The sequence below is a fragment of the Hippoglossus hippoglossus genome, chromosome 1 (genome assembly GCF_009819705.1).
Source record: "Hippoglossus hippoglossus isolate fHipHip1 chromosome 1, fHipHip1.pri, whole genome shotgun sequence".
In the NCBI taxonomy this organism is placed as follows: domain Eukaryota; kingdom Metazoa; phylum Chordata; class Actinopteri; order Pleuronectiformes; family Pleuronectidae; genus Hippoglossus; species Hippoglossus hippoglossus.
The window spans coordinates 13,763,781-13,782,621 of NC_047151.1; the positions used below are offsets into that span (position 1 = coordinate 13,763,781).

General features: G+C 40.1%; 1 protein-coding gene across 2 annotated transcripts; it reads left to right on the forward strand.

Moving 5' to 3' along the window:
- The first annotated feature begins 7,438 nt into the window (after positions 1 to 7,438).
- Positions 7,439 to 18,316, forward strand: gga3a (golgi associated, gamma adaptin ear containing, ARF binding protein 3a). 2 transcript variants are annotated; one of them, XM_034594396.1, is made up of 18 exons: positions 7,439 to 7,563; positions 8,690 to 8,774; positions 8,978 to 9,053; positions 9,142 to 9,240; positions 9,338 to 9,461; positions 9,666 to 9,769; positions 10,787 to 10,867; positions 11,056 to 11,193; positions 12,349 to 12,430; positions 12,686 to 12,811; positions 13,321 to 13,551; positions 13,667 to 13,686; positions 13,807 to 14,210; positions 14,736 to 14,844; positions 14,881 to 15,022; positions 15,762 to 15,931; positions 16,068 to 16,178; positions 16,829 to 18,316. In XM_034594396.1, exons 1-18 carry the CDS (start codon positions 7,527 to 7,529, stop codon positions 16,937 to 16,939), a joined length of 2,250 nt encoding a protein of 749 aa, XP_034450287.1. In that variant the 5' UTR covers positions 7,439 to 7,526; the 3' UTR covers positions 16,940 to 18,316. The 2 variants fall into 2 exon arrangements, with proteins under 2 accessions (XP_034450287.1, XP_034450285.1); XM_034594394.1 differs by having other exon boundaries at positions 14,736 to 15,022.
- The last annotated feature ends 525 nt before the right edge of the window (positions 18,317 to 18,841 follow it).

An 18,841-nucleotide genomic window follows, 5' to 3' on the forward strand; every position in this document is an offset into this window, starting at 1 on the left:
TACGGTTCAAGGCCCTTGAGCACATCAGTTTACTATCCATGTTAATTGAGATTTATTTTTGTGGGGAATTAATTAGACTTTTCTCAGTTTTCTCAGAATTTACCAGATTGAAATCGTGGTATTTACACACAGTGTACAGGATACATATTGTATGCTGCTCCTTAATTTATATCTGGAACTATATAGTATGGTGCACCTTACATGCATGTAATGTGAATGATGTATAGGATTACTCATGTGGTGTGTCTCTTAAAGAGACATTTAACATGAATGGAGTTACACAGATGAAACAACACATGTGAACCTAAAGTGGCCCGTGTGGTAAATGGTGAAAATGGCCGATAAAGTACAAAATAAATTGGGGCCACCTCTGGTTGAGATGCGTTATTGCCGTGGCTAGCACCATCGTCCTCTTCGCTCTAGCATGCTCAAGTGTAAGACGTCCGCCCTCGAAGCAAAAAAACCCAGAAAATTGTCACAATTAATTTTATAATTTTTTATCATAGTGTTTGTGTAGCTGTAATATAATAAAGTGCACTCATCCTTCCACACCAGGAAGTGCTCCATCTATTGAGAAACAATATTACCATATCAAAGTGGGTTGCCCTATACCCGTGCTATTGTTTATGGTAAACATATGAGCAACTGAATATTAGCCCCTCAGCAGCTGATGAATAATGTGTAACTAAGAGGTGCAAACGAAACAGTGTGTCCTGCTTAATGGCAAGAAACCATCATTGTCGGACAGACACAACAAATAAACACAAGGTTGGGATTTTTCTTGCATATTTTTAACCCTTGCCGAGGTACATGTCAGAGGTTACGACTGGCTTAAGTTAATATAAACCTGCTCAGGGTTAGGGTTAGGGTTAGGGTTACAGTTTCACATTATTTTTATCAGGATAAAATTGCCTTGCATTTCATACGAGTAAACATACACTTCTTGGGATGTTCAATTCTATATTTTTGTTATGACCCTAATGCTATTATTATAATGCTTTATCAGTTTTATCAGAAATATTACATTCTCTTTGTTTTCCAGGGGCTTGCCAAAGGCTGTGCAGCTCTACTTTTATTTCTGAAACAACTCAAGTGTGAAAACTATCGTTTGTTTCATTCCCACCTGCGATAGAAAATATTTGGCATCTTGTTTTGGGCTGCTGAGTCTCAGGTAATCAGGTTTTATGCAGCGTTTGGAAGCTTCATATTAAATCATTCATGTTATCAGATTTGGAGATAGCCACTCAAAGCTCAAAATATCTGCCTCACTTTGCCTTGTTGGTTTGAAGATGAACAAACCAGACAAAAGTAATTTTCAAGCTCCAGCAGAGGACCAGGAGGGAAATTACTGACTGTGGTTCTTCAAAACAGAAAGTACACTTCTATCAGTTTTCTATGACCTTTTCTGAGGATTTTCTGTCATCTCATCATTTTCTTTTATCATCTTATTTTCTTTTATCTTCTTTTCTCTGTCTTTTCTGCAAACTTGAAAGGCTTGACTGTCTCTCTTGTTAGAGTATAATGAGCGGACTCTTTCATTTTAGAGGTCATTACGTGGGTGAGTAATGTACTTCATTGTGTTTTAGAATATGTGTTGTTTTTTGAATTGACGTGTATACAGTTTTTAATGGTTAATTACTTTTTTAGTAGGTGTGCAAATTGATTTAATCTAATTAAATGTGACAGGTATCTCGTACACTCGCTTCTAAAAGGTTCATATAAAGGTTAAGAGTTAGTGACATCCTGCTTGGTTCTTGGATGGATTTTTTTTTCAGGAATCATTTTTTTTGCCTCGAGTTACTCAAGTTGTTCCTTTAATTCTAATCCTTCTGTTGCTTATACTTAATCTATTGTGCTAAAGACCAGCTCTTTCAGCTTTTTAAAATGTCATTGTTTTTCACATTTCTATCCTCCTCAGGAACGGTAATGACGTCCTGCATTCAGAGGTCGTTTGAGGTGGCGAAGGATGGTATTTGCTCTGGATAGTAAAGTCCAAGTCACTAAACGAAGGGGTGGAGTAGCACCGCAGCGAGACAGAGATAAGCCCAGAAAGAGAGGCTGTCAAAACAAAGCCACAAGATGGACAGGGCCTTTTCTTTTTAAAACAATGCAATAGCTTTGTCCAGATTCCTTCGGAGGCTGCATGTGAAGACTGACTAGACTGAACCATTTTGAAGGCTCCTTCAAATGTCGCCATTAACTGCATCCTTCCATTCCTGAACAACATCCAATGGGTGGATCCTTCTAGGGGCAACTTAACCCAGGATTCATGCCAGTAACGAAGCAAAGAAGCTTGCTATGCAGGTGTCTGAGCTACACAGCCTCTTCAAAGTGGCAGAGATCGGAGATTTAAAAAAACATGCATTCATTAGTCACTTATTAAATTTGAAGAGATAATGTAACTGATTAGCATTTTATAAGTTTTAACCCTGAAAGATGATTTATTCAGTGGCACAGAATCGCTTTTGTGACATTGTGAAAACTCATGTGGATAACTTTGCTCAGATATTGCTTCTTATCTCTGCAGATTATAAATATCTCTGTACTATCTTTGATAACGACCAAAACTGAATCCACAGGCAAGAAAGCACACAAGCCACAAACCTCATTCAGGAAAAATGAACTGTTCAGTTTGCGTTTACAAACTGCGACTTCATCGAGAGAGTATAATGTGTTTCTCCTTCATCTGCTGATTTCCCTCCAAAATGGAAATTGTCTCCTAACAATAGTAACCATCTACACAAAAAATCTCTTTAGTGCCCCCTTCGTTGCCTGCTCTCATTTTATGATCAGCAGATTCAGGGCTAAGACTCATAACAGTATAAGGGACACAAGCCACGCTCTCCCCCCACCCAGCTCCAGCCGTTTGAACAAATGATTATAGGACAACTCTGTGCTCCATCTAAAGCTTGGCACAGGAAAAACACACTTAGAGCCCGGTCTCATATGCCAATGTTTCAGTCGTGAACCTCTGCCTCCTGTTCCCTTCTAACCTGTGTAAGTGAATGAAACATTTGCTTCTTGTGAGAGAGCAAATGGTAGCGTGGCTTCCATTGGTACAGATTGACCCGTGATGGTTGCTTCAAATATGTGTGACCTTTCCCTTACTCTTAGAAGCCTATCTGCAATATGAACTATTTTATTTCTTTATTTGATATTTCTATCAAATGTAGAATTTTTGAAGAAGTGGCACTTTTAGCTCAACAAAACAGTGCCGCTCTTGTCTTCAGGTGTTTTATTGTGTTGTTGTGAAGTGGATGTTTGTCATTGCGTCTGTTTTTGTGTTTTGATTGACTTAAGCTAAATTGCTCTTTGGAATAATACAATTGTTTTGTATTGTATTAACAGTCAAATAGCTGCTATAGCAAAGAAACAAAAAAGAAGGATAATGGAGATGTTGGCCTCAAGCACGGAGAGATCATTCTTGTTGTGGATAACTCTAATGCCGACTGATAGAAAGAAACAAGCAGCGCATTTTGACCCAGCACTGCTGCATCACTGCTGAGCAGAGCCGAGCGAGCCGTCAGTCCTCCTCTCTGCACAGATCAAGCAAGACAAGATGGTCAGGTTTGGTTCCTTTGTGTTGATTTGTCTCAATGCTGATTCAATTTGGTGGCGGTGACAACCTTTTTCCTGGTGTGCTATTATTTTGTTTATTCATTTGTTGAATAGACTTGAATAACCCTGCCATTGAAAAACATCTGCTCAATACAGATCAATGAGGACTTGTCAGCAGAGGAGACCAAAGAATAATGTGCGCACATTAACCCTGCCTTAGGAGGCTGGATGGAAGCGTTTCTGTGAATTATTATTATTACTATTATTATGTAAAGCAGTGTTTATGCTCCAGCAATAATGACAGGACTCTTGTTGCTTGTTGACTATGTTATTAGATTCCATCTACTTGCGTTCAGCTCATTTATTTTGACCATGGTGAACAGTGAAACAGCAGTGTGGTTTGATAAACCTCTCAAAATCAGGTGATGTGATAATTGTTCTGGTGGCATTAATTCATAGTTGTTTCATTACAATCTCAAGGGAACAAACAAAAGACAACTGGCTTCCCCTGAACATCCCTGGTTTACGAATGGATTTAAAGACGTCACATGCAGCCTTCAGGGAGAAATAGACTGGATTTCATTTATAGTAGTGTCGCTGCTGCAGAAACCCAATGCATAGAGGATTTGGTTGTGTTGTGTGTGTGTGGACTGTGGAGAGTGGTCTTCACGTCCTTTGGAAATATAGAGCTGAATGCAAAAATGTGAACACGGTGAGTCTGGAGAAAGACTCGCACATTTAAAAGTCATGCGTTTTCCCAGTCACAGCGTTGAGTCCTCCAATTATCCAACCAACTTCAAACGCAACAGGTAACAAGCCAACAATTCTCAAATGCCAAAGTCATGGAGGTTGTCAGTAACAAGCAGTCAAAAGACAAACAAGCGCAGGATCACTTTTTAATGGATGTGAAAAATAAAAAAATAAGAAAATGAAGCAAATTCAGCAGATATGTGGCCCCATTAAAGCAGGTCAACCAAACAGAACTCTGCTCTAAAACACTGCTAACAATACAAGACAGTAACTGAAAAGACTGACCTATCAAATTAGACATAGGGGAGAAGCGATAGGGGGGAAACAAAATAGACAAGAAATAGAGCTGATGCAGCACTTGGTCTCGTCCATTTTACTGGGCGTCTGTGTTTAACCAGGCTCCACCCTCGGCCTGTACTACGAAGCAAGTTCAAAACACCCAGGACATCTTTCTGTTATCCAGCTGAAGGTAACCTAACAAACACAGTCAGGCTAAGCTGTCACACTGCGTTGGTTATCATTGTCAAGTCAACCCAGGTTTTCCTTCTGAAGATATGAACGTGTGCAAGTAAAAGGGGCGGAGTTTACTGCATATAAGCCGATAAGAAGTGAACGAGCTTCGTAAATAAAATGAAATAAACCTGAAGTTACCGGGATAAAAGCAAATCCTGGTTCGTAGTTCAGGCATTAGGAAGGAGCAGACACGCTAACTCAAAGACAAAGAAAACTGAACTAATACATTAATGTAAGGTCTAAACTAATAAATTCAAAATACATTGTCATGTCTAAAATGTAGAGATAAACCAGATTTTGAGCAAAAATTACTGGTTGTGTTTGTTGACTAATGTGACTGTAGAAGAAAATCAAACGTGTGATATTGATGTGAGAATTGGTGAAACCGTACATGGTGAATTTTACCATCTATTTTAATTGTGTGCCCCCCCCCCCCCCCCCCCCACGACCCTCAAAGGATAAGTGGTATAGAGGATGCAGGGAGGGATGGAAATCAGAACTGCTTGATGAAATAATTTATTAACTTGAGAGTGGGTCACACACTCTCACCGGTCAGTCTTCTGCACTAATATCTTTCATCATTTTAAAACTATGCACAGCATTATATCTTATTGCATAACGGAGTCATGCCTTCACATATTGCCCGAGCTGGACGCAGAGTAATGTGGATGTTTTATCATTCAACGATGATGTGTTTTCACAGCCTCCTCTTTTACTATATGTACAAAAACAAGAACACGAGCGGATTTGCTTTTGTGACGGGAATGAAGGCCAATGCACCGCACTTCAACCCACATGTCCCTTTACAGTTTACAACTCTGCTGTGTCTTGCTTTATCTTCAGCCTCTGCTGGATGTGCAGCTTATGCTCTGAAGGCGAACCCTGTGTGACAAGCGGCTTACAACCGGGTTCCCTGTGAAGACGGCAAAGACACAACAACAACAAAGCATGAGTAATCACCAGAAGCACTAACACCTCTGCCAATCTGTGAAGTCATACAAAATATGGACACAACTCTCCCCTTTCTGTTGCCGAGATATGGTGAAGAATGTTGGCCAGAAGAGTAAATGTCTAGGCCAAGTTTGGAACACACAGACAACCGAAAAGATAATCAGGGCTTTACAGATATGAAAGCAGAAGCTGAGGAAGAAAATTCTTTCTGTAAATCTCAGATTAGATTATTGTTGAACTGCGGTAAATTTTCCCAGTTTCTGATTTTAACTCAATGCCACTGAAAATGTGTTTAGCTGTGTCTGATCTGGGCCTGCTTGCAGGTGGGGACACAGTGTGAGTCACCATTTGCCATGACTGGGTCTCAAGCTGAGTTGAGTAAAGGGTAAAGCTTCTTTGTTTGCTTCTTTGAAAGCCTTTCTATGAGCCTGATTCCCCCTTATTACTCTGCTTCAGTTGATAGGTTGACACTGAATAAACCCCATTACTGTGTCACTCCGTGTTGCACAAACCCAACAGTTCAGAGGAGAATAGTTATTAGGACCATTGCGAGACGCTGTGAAGCACAAACAAGAGAACACTCATTTCTTTCACTGCTAAAGGTGACAGCACATGAATAAACAAATACGTCCTCTCTGAGTTGTTAGTGCCACCATGCGGCAGCACAGTGACATGAGCTGCAGAAATGAGTCAATGACAGGAAATGGCAGGAAAGTGTGGAGGAGCAGGTGTCGCAGAAAACAGTTGGAGGAAGAGGAGGAGCAGAAGCATGGAAGCTTTGCCCGGAGGCTTCCTACAAGAATCAGTAATCACTGCTCTCCCAAAATACAAGAACAGACAGAAACGCTACCATACAGAGCACTACATTAACGTTATGTAACTGTGCACTACACCAAATGTAAATGTTGCTCTCTCTAACCCCCCCCCCCCCCCCCCTCTCTCTCGCTCTGTATGTTTAACTTATTTCTACGAAAAATATCTGTTAAAAATGGAGTCAAGCTATTCTAGCTTTTTACAACACGAACCTGAAAAATTTGCAGGAATGGAAATCTAACAGTTCTACCGGAAAATGTCATCGTCTCAGTGTTGTCAATCCTTTTTTATTATAGATCTTATATCTATTATATACATATATATTGTTCGAAAATGATATTAAGCGCATGGAGTCAAAATTAACATCAAACTTGTGTGTGGGTGTAACTAGTGATTGTTACAAATGTATTGCATCGCTATATAAACAATATCTATTCATATTATTTTATTAACCACAATCAGATTTCTATGTAAGCTTTAAAAGCAAAAGGTTTTACTGTTCTATGGCATTCTCAATAAGCCACTGTCCTAATTGTATATCAAATATTAAGTGATATTTGAAAGTTTCATATTACTAAGTGACAGTTCTGAGACATGTTTCAGGCGGGGACGGAACCCGTGACCTTTGGATCCAGAGCTGCTTTTGTCAAACACAAGGAGAGGGACATTTTGGTCTTATTTCTCAAACTAACACAATAAAAACTACATCCTATATCTGACCAGTAGCAGGATCGTCCAAGGTTTAGAGGTATTAGGTATCAGTCTCTCATTGTAATTATCCTCACTAACTCTTTTATATATCAGTGACAGGAGACACGTTATTACATGTAGAGCCTCATTACAAGATGCTGAAGTTAAACATGACCCATGAGTGAGTCGTTCCGTGAGAAGCAGGATTTTCCCGAGCAGTCCTGAACGCAGCATCTCGGTGCACAGAAAACATGGCGGATGATGGAGAGTCGCTGGAGTCCTGGCTCAGTAAGTAGACTCTCTAACTCCATTTACACGGGTTTGATTCACACTGAACACGCACAGCTATGCGCCGCGGAACCGTAGCTGTCGCACACACGATTTGGACTCACGTGACATCGGCGTAAACGCAGAGTACCGCGTGAAATTCGTGTGTGTTGTCAGAAAGTGGCTAACACTGACAGCTGCTGGTGGGTGTTCGCTAGCTAAATCAGCTCTGACGTTTGGTTTCCATGTGTCGTGAACTAATACATAAAGCATATATATATAGAGAGAGAGAGATATGTATGTATGTTTAAATGTTGAGGATCATTTCATTGGTCTGTTCTCGTGGTAACACATGGGGCGCTTTAGCTCTCGCTCCCTGGAGTTGCATAAACAGCCCGAGGCGTTAACTTACCCAGATTTTAAACAGGATGTAAAGCAGCAATAACAGACGGGAGCAGAGTGTCTGCAGGGAGGGAACGAGACGACTCAGAGGGTACGTTTAAAATGCTGGATAATATCTGTCTGGGTTGTTTTATATACGCTGCTCTAGGGAGGGACAGAGCTTGGTGTGTCCCCAAGCCTTCCTCAAGATAAGATAAGACTTGATCAATCCCGAAGGAAGCAAAGTCGTGTGGCAATAATAGAATACAGTGAATAGAGCATTAAGTGAAACTGAAATTGTAAAGGGTATTACAACTCAAATCTAAATATAATGTCTCCAGAGTAATGCAGAACCAGTGCCTAATAGAAATAACAAAAGAAATGAGAGTACAATAAGGAAGTGGCATGATACAGTGAAACTAATACTTGTCAAAAGTGGCAGTAAGTAGAGATGAATAAGGAGTAAGTGATACATGCACATGGTATTCAAATGATATAATGATGAAATATACATTAAGTTAAGAATAGTGCAACAAAAAATAAACAATAGACAATATATACAAAGAATGATGAATGGGGAATCAAATCAGATCGTCTGTATGTTTAAACTGTACAAGTAGTGCAAAGAAGTAGTATAAGTAGTTACTGGGCGACATGGATATTTGAGTTTTATTTACCGCGTACAGAATATGTAGTTGAGAGTGTGTGACAGTGAGTGATACATGTGCTGTCAGCAGCAAGGTCATGTGACACTTTTTTTTTTCAGACAGAGCCACCAACCCTTCCAACAGACAGGAAGACTGGGAGTACATAATGGGATTCTGTGACCAAATCAATAAGGAGCTGGAAGGGTATGATCACATTCATTCAATTAACTCAATCTCTCCCATAACGTCGCGTCCCACTCATCTAATGTTGCCCATCTGTGTCCTCGCTGTGGTTGAACACATGGAGCTTATTGTGAAGCCTCTTATAACCCAGGCTCTGAGTTATCGCTTTTGTTATTGAGTTTGCGTTGAAATGTTTTGCTCTGTTTTTTATTTATTTTTTCCAGCCCACAAATATCCGTTCGACTGTTGGGTCACAAGATCCAGTCCCCTCAGGAGTGGGAGGCGATACAAGCGTTAACGGTCTGTAGCGTAATCGTTTCACCACTGTCATTCAGCCTTTTGTTGCACAGTTCAAAGATTATTATTTACACTTGTTTTCCTTGTGTAGGTCCTCGAGGCTTGTATGAAGAACTGCGGGCAAAGGTTCCACAACGAAGTCGGGAAATTTCGGTTTTTAAATGAATTAATCAAGGTGGTTTCACCCAAAGTAAGTAATATAAATGTTCAAACACCCTCTGATGGGGATGGGTTTTCTTGAATTGACGTTTGGTGTCATTCTGAGTGGTGCATTCATTGTTTTTCAGTACCTGGGAGAAAAAGTGTCGGAAAAGGTGAAGTTGAAAGTGATCGAGCTGCTGTACAGTTGGACTGTGTCTCTGCCAGATGAAGCAAAGATCTGTGAAGCTTATCAGATGCTCAAGTCTCAGGGTGAGACCCCAGCCACTTAAAACAGCTGTTGAAAAATGCTGATGAGATATAATAACACGGTAAAACAATATGAATGCTTAATGAACAGGCTGTTATGACTGTGTTGTTCCTTGTAAGATCATTTGTTACCATGAATTACTAAAATTACAAACAAATTGTCATTTACAGTTTCCACTAGCTGTCTGTTGTCATTTTCTATTGTAGGTATTGTTTTAGCTGATCCAGAAATACCTCTCGATGCCACTTTAATACCGTCGCCGTCTCCGCGACCCAAGAATCCTGTGTTTGATGACGAGAAGAAGAGCAAGGTAAGAAGAATCATTTTGGGATCTGATTGTGTAATCGCTGCAACTCACTCACTGCACACAACTCACTCACCCGTTTTATTTCTTTTGCACTTTGATATTTATATATTTTTTTTATTGGCACAGCACAGATTGTAAATAATATCTGTACTGATACACTCAAGCCTAGTTTTCAGTGTTTGGTACCTGTGGGGTCAAAGTATCCGAGCGCCTGGATATTTAGCCATTACATCCAGATCATCCACTGCTGATGACTATTAAAGGAGTAGTTAGACTTTTTTTTAAAAATAGCTTTATTTGCTTTCTTGGAGATGGTTAGATGAGTAAATAGATGTTTTATTCATATATATCCATTAAATGCGATGTGACATGCAGAATATTGGAAGCTTAGCTCCTACAAGTCACTGCCCCCAGTGAAGAAATAGTCCATCACATAACTGCTCTTAAAAATTCAAGTTATACTTAAAATGTTCATACAGATCAAAACTCAAGTTATAAAGTGTGCTAAGCCAAACTCAATTGAACTAAGCTTCTTTTCTCAAAACGTTTTATTTTACTGCTGCATGCATTCTATATGGATGTAGCTCATTATTATTAGAAATCGAATCTTAGGAAGAAACTACATCATTGTAATACATTTTGTGTTCATTCCTCCGTGGGTGTTTTGATGACAGGACTTTCTCGCTACATGTTGAAGATTGAGAGGTTTCAAATCTAATCATTCTGTCTTTTTCTTTCTTCCTTCCCCTCTATTGCTTGTCACTGTAAAATCTTCAGTTGATACCATCCCACTGAAACTGGTCTTGTTTATTTTTTTCTTGTTCCCACTGCCCCACTGGTTTCACGACTCCACAACAGGTCAACGCTGCATGTTTACTTTGTGTTGACGGCAGTTGATCTATGGATGGAGTTTGTTTTTTCAGAGTTTGGGAGCTGATGTGACTTTGCTGCTTGTGCCTGGGGGATCTGTGGGAGCCGAGCTTGATTGTTTACTCACTGACGGTTCTCTCATCCCTGCAGAGATTATCAGATCTGCTCAAGAGCAAGAAGCCTGAAGATCTGCAAGAGGCCAATCGGCTCATCAAGAACATGGTCAAGGAGGTGTGTTAGTGTCCAAATTAAATGTTCCGATTTTTCTGTTTGTGGGATGGCTTTTATCTCGAGAAACTGGAAGCCAATTAGAAGCATTTCTCAGCCTTTATCTCAAAACCCCACCGCACAGGTTTATACTGACACTCAAGTTTAATGAGGTCTATTTATGCAACTCAACCTTTTCTTTCTTGTCACAGGACGAAGTGAGAACACAGAAAGCGACAAAACAAAAAAGCACACTGGAGGCCGTCAACAACAGTGTCAAACTCCTTAATGAGATGCTCGCACACTTCAGCCCACAAGAGTCCACGGACGAAGACAAAGAGCTTATCAGGGTTCGTTCTTCAAAAACAACCTTTTGAAACAAATTCAGTCATTTCTTTTGTTATTGATTTATCCTTCTGGAAACACTGTTACAAAGTCCTGATCTTGCTTACACAGCTTCAAATGTGTTTAGAGTAATTTGCTCCTGCTTGAACCGACTCATTGACCCGATTCAGACCTGTTATTAAGATCTGTTCTGAGAGATTTGATCACAGTTCAGGTCTGAATGCATCCAACTGCGTCCTCAATATGGCCTGAGAGCCGAGCACTCAGACGACATCCGTAGGAGGTCTGGGACACACGTGGCCACATTCTTTGTGCTGTGTGAACGCATACGTGTCCTGGACCATATATGATGGACCACCTATCCTCCTGTCCTCTGACCTCCTACAATTTTAACGAGTCCCAACACCCTCATAATATCAACATTGACATTCTATTTTTTTTTTTTTTTTCAAATGGGGGAAAAATCGTATTCCATAGCAGATCTGCACACTGCGACTGGATAATATAATTCGGTTTTCGTGAACAGAAATTACGTACGTGTTTATTTGCAGCGGGGAAGTGAGATCCGATCTCAAGTGATCACGGGAGACCCATTCAGGATGCATTGTAATTTCAGGTGTGAACAACTTAGCGCTGGCCACTTGTGATCTGAACTCTCAGGATGCATGTTAATACCAGTAGGGCTGTGACGGTAACCACATTACAGCAATACCCTGGTCATGTGATGCCTACCGCGGGATTGAGCTCATTATCGTCATCACTGCAGGTGGCTCTGAGCCGTCTGGGGGGATGGGGGGGGGGATTGGGGGGGGGGGGGTGTACCAAGCCATGCACAGATCCACTGCCCGAGGCAGAGCGCATGGAGCCCTGGCACGGACCCAGTTTTTATCGGCTCTGTCAGTAATCTAGAATAATCCATACCGTCACCGCCCTCAATGCCAAGTCTGAACAGCACCATTCTGAGACAAACTAGAGTCCTGCACAACCCAATTTGCTGAAACACATTTACTGAAGTATTTTATTTAAAAGATTACCGTATGTTTATCCTCATAAAGAACATATTTCACATAAGTCTTAAATTAGCTTTTTATATTCTTTGTCTAAATTACATTTAAGATGTGGATATTCAGTGATTTTTTTTTTGTCTTCTTTCTCTTCAGGAGCTGTATGGTGATTGTGACAAGCTCAGGCAAACTGTGTCTCAACTTGCTACTGAGACCGAGGACAATGAAAGCAGCTTGGGTGAGAAATCCTGTCATTTGGCCCCATCGATCCTGATGGCGTGCTCTTGCTAGCCTAATTTAATAATACAAAGGTTGAGTCATGATTCACACAGGCCTTGTGTTGATGTACGCCCAACCGCCTGTCAGACCAGAGTGCCCACATGACTGAAAGATATTCTGCTCACAGACTTCTTACATTTAGAGAACATGTTTATTGTGGTTTCAGAAAGTCATGAACCTCACCTTGATTGAACTTTAAAAATGTACTTATCAGGAGACATCCTGCAGGCCAGTGATGACCTGTCCCATGTCATTAATTCCTACAAGAAGATTGTGAAAGGACAGACTCTCAACGGAGAGAGTGAAGAAGCACAACAACCACGGACATCAGTCCAACAAGGTACATTTTAATGAGTAGGACAGCACAGTAAGGAGTAGAAAATGGTCATATTTTTGCCATTTGGTATTCCACATATTTTCAATTCCCTATAAACGTAATTGTGTGGTTTATACAAGTTTCAGTTTTGTACGTTTCACAAATTAAGAATATACAAAGGACAGAGATCATGTTTTGACATAGGTAGCAATGTGCAAAAAACACATCACTTTAATTTATATGAGAGAGGAAATTCTCAACAACCGCAGGGTCTCTGATTATTCTGGAAGTAAACGTTTCTCTTGAGCTATTCAGATGTCTTTTTTTGTAAAGACAGTGTGTATCTCCTGAGCAGTTAATATCTCTAAGTGGGTTAAAACTGGATTTATCCATGTGGGTAGTTAGCCATAGGCCATGTATTTGGGTGAACTGACCCTTTAATTTTACTAGACAGATTTAGGGATACAGTATTATCTGATTGAAACTGAATGCATCTTTATTGTCCTGTGCTAATGTTTTCCTCAATCTGCCAGGCACCGGCAGCACCAACCAGTCAGAGATTCTGATTGACCTGGTGGGTCTGGATTTCAACAGCCCTTCTCCGCCAGAGAAACAACCTCCGACCTCTTCTCTGTCTTTTCCCACTGACCTGCTGTGTGGGTCTGCTGCTGCTGAGCCTCAGTCCCCGAGCCCCAGTGCACCCTCTGCTCCCAGTGCACCCTCTGCTGCTCTCTCTCTGCTGGATGAAGAGCTGCTATCCTTAGGTAAGGTGCAGTTTAATTTACTTTTATTCGCAGTCTGTTTTCATGACAGCATTAATCAATACGTAGATGCAACATGTTTTTACATATTTCTTCCTTTACATATGTTTGTTTGCAGGCCTCAATGAACCTGCTCCTGTAAGTAAATCAATCTACACCACAGCAATTATTTGTTAGCTTTTTTTCTATTTGACTCAATTCCAATTATTCATGTCAAATATTTCTAACTAGCCATATTTTGCATTGCCATGTTTCCAGGATCCCAGTCAGGATGTGCATCTCTTTGACACAACTTCTCCCTCTGGTCCTACGTTATCTACATATTCACTTTTTCCAGATGGCTTCTCTGCAGCTGCAGCCCCATTTAACCCTACAAAGTTTTCTACAACTGCCTCCACCTTAAGCTTTCCTGGCCCTGTCTTGCCGACTCCTCCGGTTTTTACAGAATCTCTCTCAACGACATCGGTCTTATTCCCGCAGCCCCTCAGTTCAGTATTGACCACCTTAGCCCAGACTCAATCATTCAGCATGGCCTTGCCCGCTGCCTCAGCCCCCCACGTCATTCCACAGCAGTTCTCCACTTCACTCAGTGACTCTCCTTCGACCTTTGTCAATAACAATTTGCAAGACCTGGCCTTGCTGGATCTGGGAAGTCCAAAAAAGTGAGTAGTATTTGAACCATGAGGTAAAAGCAGGGAGGGAATATGGATAAGCACCAAGCTGTCCATGTGTATCTCTTACTATCTTAGATGCTGAATCTTAATTTAAAAATAACTGGGAAATTGATTCACTACCTTGTTCCTTTTCAGTGTTTTAAATTTTACATTGACTTACCCGAGCAGTTTCTCTGTTGCATTCCACTTACAAGAGTGGGCCTCAGTGGAGCATATATACAGTCCCCTTAAATTTAATAAAGTGGCACCAAATCGCAACCGCTCATCGATATTTTTTTTTTTCCATTAAGATCTCTGCATTATTTCTTGAGAAATTCACAAATATTTCACACCCTTTCTCATTATGTGGAAAAAAGATCCTTGATCCAGATCAAAATTTTAATCGTAAACCTCACTGCACAATATTTGTTGTTATTTTTTTGTTAATACAGGAAATCAATATATATTTCTATCATTATATGATTAAACGTATATATACTATAATGTCTTTCTCTTTGTGAATTATCCACACAGTACCCCTGGTGTGATGGACTTTGGCAGCTTGCTGGTGAAGAGTGAGGATCTGTGCGCTCCTGCTCCTCTGTCTTTCAGTGCTGGTGTCTCCTCCACAACATCCGCCTTACTCCTCGTAGAAGAGATGCAGGGAGGCTCTGCTCCCCCGCCCGCCAGGAGTCAGGCAGATGACAGCCCCTTGTTACGGTCTCTGTCCCCCATCCTCCCTCTGAGCCAGGCCAGTCCAGGCATGGGACAGGAAGTGTCCCTGGCCAATGTCTTTGTCCCTTTGGATGCCATCAAACCAAGTGAGCTCCAGGACAAAGGCTTTAAACTAGTGTCTGTTTTAAGAATTTCAAAATGTCTTAGTGTTTTATGTCGAGAAAAAAATACTAAGGACATCACATTGTGTCAGATTTCAAGTCCATGGAGTGAAGGGAAGAAAAAAAACATCCATGAGCTAGCATTGAGGCAGAGAAGACATAATGTTGGCATTTAGTGTAATTTGCTAATTTAATAGTTGAGGGTTCCAGCTAATTGTTATTCTGATTATTGATTAATGTGATGATTAATAATCAAAGTTAGAATTTCCAAAAGACAAAGGTGACATCTTGACAATGTCTTGTTTTGTCTGAACTGTCGATCTGTCAAATCAAATCATCATATATGAGAAACTGGGACCTGCAAATGTTTAGCATTTTTGCCTCAAAAAAGAAGAAAATGCTGTATAGCCTCAAACATTAGGGCATAATACTTATGAATGTGATGACTCTAGTAATGAATTTCAGCCTGTTAAGGAAATGTTTTAGAAAGGTGGTTGTGATACTGAACCTTAGCCCTGACTGCCACTGTGTGGCAAAGGGGGCAAACTTGATGAAACTTTAAAAAGATAGTAGGTGATGTTTTTCCCATCACACCAATAAGGGATGAACGTTTTATTGAAAATCAAGAACATTAGCTGACTAATATAGCTGAATGCAGTGAGATGGGTCTAATCAATATCTGTAATACTCACCTTTACCTTCCTCTTTGTGTCCTGAATTTTAGGTAAAGTGTGTCCTGTGACAGCGTATGACAAAAACGGTGTTCGTGTCCTGCTGCACTTTGCTAGTGATTGTCCACCAGGCAGGCCGGATGTACTGGTGGTAGTGGCGTCCATGCTTAACACAGCGCCGCAGCCTATTAGGAATGTTGTCCTGCAAGCCGCTGTACCCAAGGTAAAACCTGCTCTGTGACTGCAGAAGGAGCCACACAGTGTGCTTTTTTTTTAAGGCAGATGTTTGACTCATGAAATTGAAGTGGGTTGCTGCTTCTGTTTAATGCACATGGATGTCTGCTCTGCCACTTTTCCAGACAATGAAAGTGAGACTGCAGCCGCCTTCAGGGACCGAGCTGGCTCCTTTCAATCCAGTCTTTCCACCTGCTGCCATTACTCAGGTCATGTTGCTCGCCAATCCTCTCAAGGTAAAGCTCAGCATGGAGCTTTTAATTTATGAATGCATTAAATGTCATGTATTAATTGACAGAACACTCACATACTCCATGTCCGTGGTTGAGATCATACGGTTCAGCACAGTATTACCACTTTTTGCTTTAACATGACAAGCAGCATGTTTTGATGATGTATTGATCATTGACTACATTAACACCAATATTCCAATATTAACCCGATTTAGAAAATAGTCTGAATAAGACACTGCTATGTTAACAGTATTTTCTGAATAAACTAACTAAGGTCGTAATCAGAATAAGCAATAGTCTAATTAAGACCTTTTGCAGTATAACGTCCTATTGGAGTTTTCATTTTGCAACATTCACATGTGCAACAGTTACCAATCGTTGACAACAAATGCCCTGGCTGTAAACAAGATGGAAAAATAATAATAATAAATAATAATCATAATGATGTGGTGGACGTAATCACGTGAGTCAGATTATGGTCTGTAACATTTAAATGGGATTTAGAATTAAATATTCTATTAGCACATCATCATACATGAAATGTCTTATTCTGAATAAGGTCAAATATCGATATATACGTAGTCAGTGACTGCCTGTGCTCAAGATCTTGTATATTCCAGCAAGATGCCAAACTCTATGTGTATGTTTTGCAGGAGAAGGTTCGGATGAGATACAAGCTGACGTTGACATTGGGAGAGCAGCTGCTCACAGAGGTCGGGGAGGTGAATGATTTCCCTCCTGGTGACAGATGGGGCGCTCTATAGCCCCCTGCCCTCTGCTGTAGGATGACCAGACGCAGACGCTACAAGACTCAATTAATGAATGACTCTATTAGTGCAGCTCAGAAGTCAAAAGAAAGGGTTGTATCAGACGTTTTATGGGAACATTTGAAGTTTTCTTTTTTTATATTCGAAGAATATAGTCTAAACTTTGATTGAACTTGAAGGACTTTTTTTGCTTGAGATGTTCCCACTGAAGTAGCCAAAGTCCTGTAGCATACATCTAATGTAACTGTTGCTTGAGTGCCAGCGGTAATCCACATGGTGCAATAGCTAACAGTGTGAACTGGCTGATTACATGGATTATGCATGGGAAAATATTGCTACGTGAGTATTAAGTTGTTACTGTTGTAATATCCTTTTGCTCTTATTTTAATGTTGACTCCTGCCCCTCGGCCGTATCCGAACTGATTGGAGAATACTTGCACTTTTGGATGCCAGACAGTCTTAATATAGAGCGTAAACTCACGTTGAAGTAGAGTGCAAAGCCAGGGTCACATGAATGTGTGATTGCGACCTGCATTTCACATGATTGGCTGCTGACAATGTAGAACAACAATGTTTTACGCTGAAGACATCGGACTAGAGCGGACAAGAGCCCCTCTGTTGCTAAATAAAAGGCACAGATTGGCTCATTAGAAATCCGTTACTCTCAAATCACTGCTTCCAGTATGTCTCACAGTTACTACTGAATACTCTGACTTGTCTTCTGACTTCTATGCTATAAGTCTTAGCTCGGAATTTGGTTTCCTTTTTTGTCTCAGTATTTATTGTTATAAATGTATTGTTATTTTCTTTTGTAGAGGATGGTTTGAGTTCTGACTGTATGATACTGCAGTTGTTGACTGGCAGGTACAACATGAGCTATCAGGGGTAATGATGCTTGATATACATGGGGTGGATGTGCTAAAGGAAGTGCAGACCAGCTGATAATTATTCCCTGGATTTACTGTTTGAACCTAATCTCATGCTATAGCTTTGCCCTTACTCCTGCTCTTACACCTTGTTGTGGAAACCAAGCTGAAGGAGTAGATTGTAAATTGTTTGGTTTGTGTGGATGAATCTGATATCAAACTAGGAAGATTTTTATTATAGTAAGTCTTGAGAAAATATATACACACAAACATTTTTGGTGGTGGTTAATTAAAAGCATTTGGCTTACCGTGTGTTCATCAAAAAAAGAAACTGTCTTTATTTTTGTCTTTCTGGAGCTGTTAGTGCTTTAAAGCAGATTCTCTACATATTTCTTATAAAAGTATTTATTGGTCATAGATTTTGAAATGAACTTGTCATTACATATTTTTTGAAAATCTATTTCTGTGCATGGAAAAAGTAAAGAATGAGATGAGTCTGTTTGTATTACAAGTTTTAAGAGTTTTTGCTTGCTTTTTCAGTGTCTTTAAGTCCAGTATCAATGCAGTAGCAAATCAACAAAGTGTTTCTCCTACTACTAATAACAATGATAATAATGATTCATTGTGTTTGAATAGCACTTTTAACAATGGTCAAAGACACTTTACACATTAAAAACCCCAAAAATTAAAAGAAACAATATAAATACACATCATAATATCATAATCATCCATTCAAGTATATTATACATGGCATAATCAAAAGTGATTTTGAGGCTTTGAGACATGTTTTTTTAAGTTTTAAAGCAGCTGTCAATCATAATCAATATTTGAAATTAGAAGTACCCGAGTGTAAAATAGTTGCTGATGCAGTTTTATGTAAGCAGGGTATTAATGTTGCTGATTTTATTTCATATACTCCTGAGAAGGTAGATCGTCATTTTTACTTTGAAATGTTATGGAGTAAAGGAGTATCAAATTCAAATATTGAAGTATCTCAAAAATAACCCCCTCAGTACTTACACTGAGCAATATA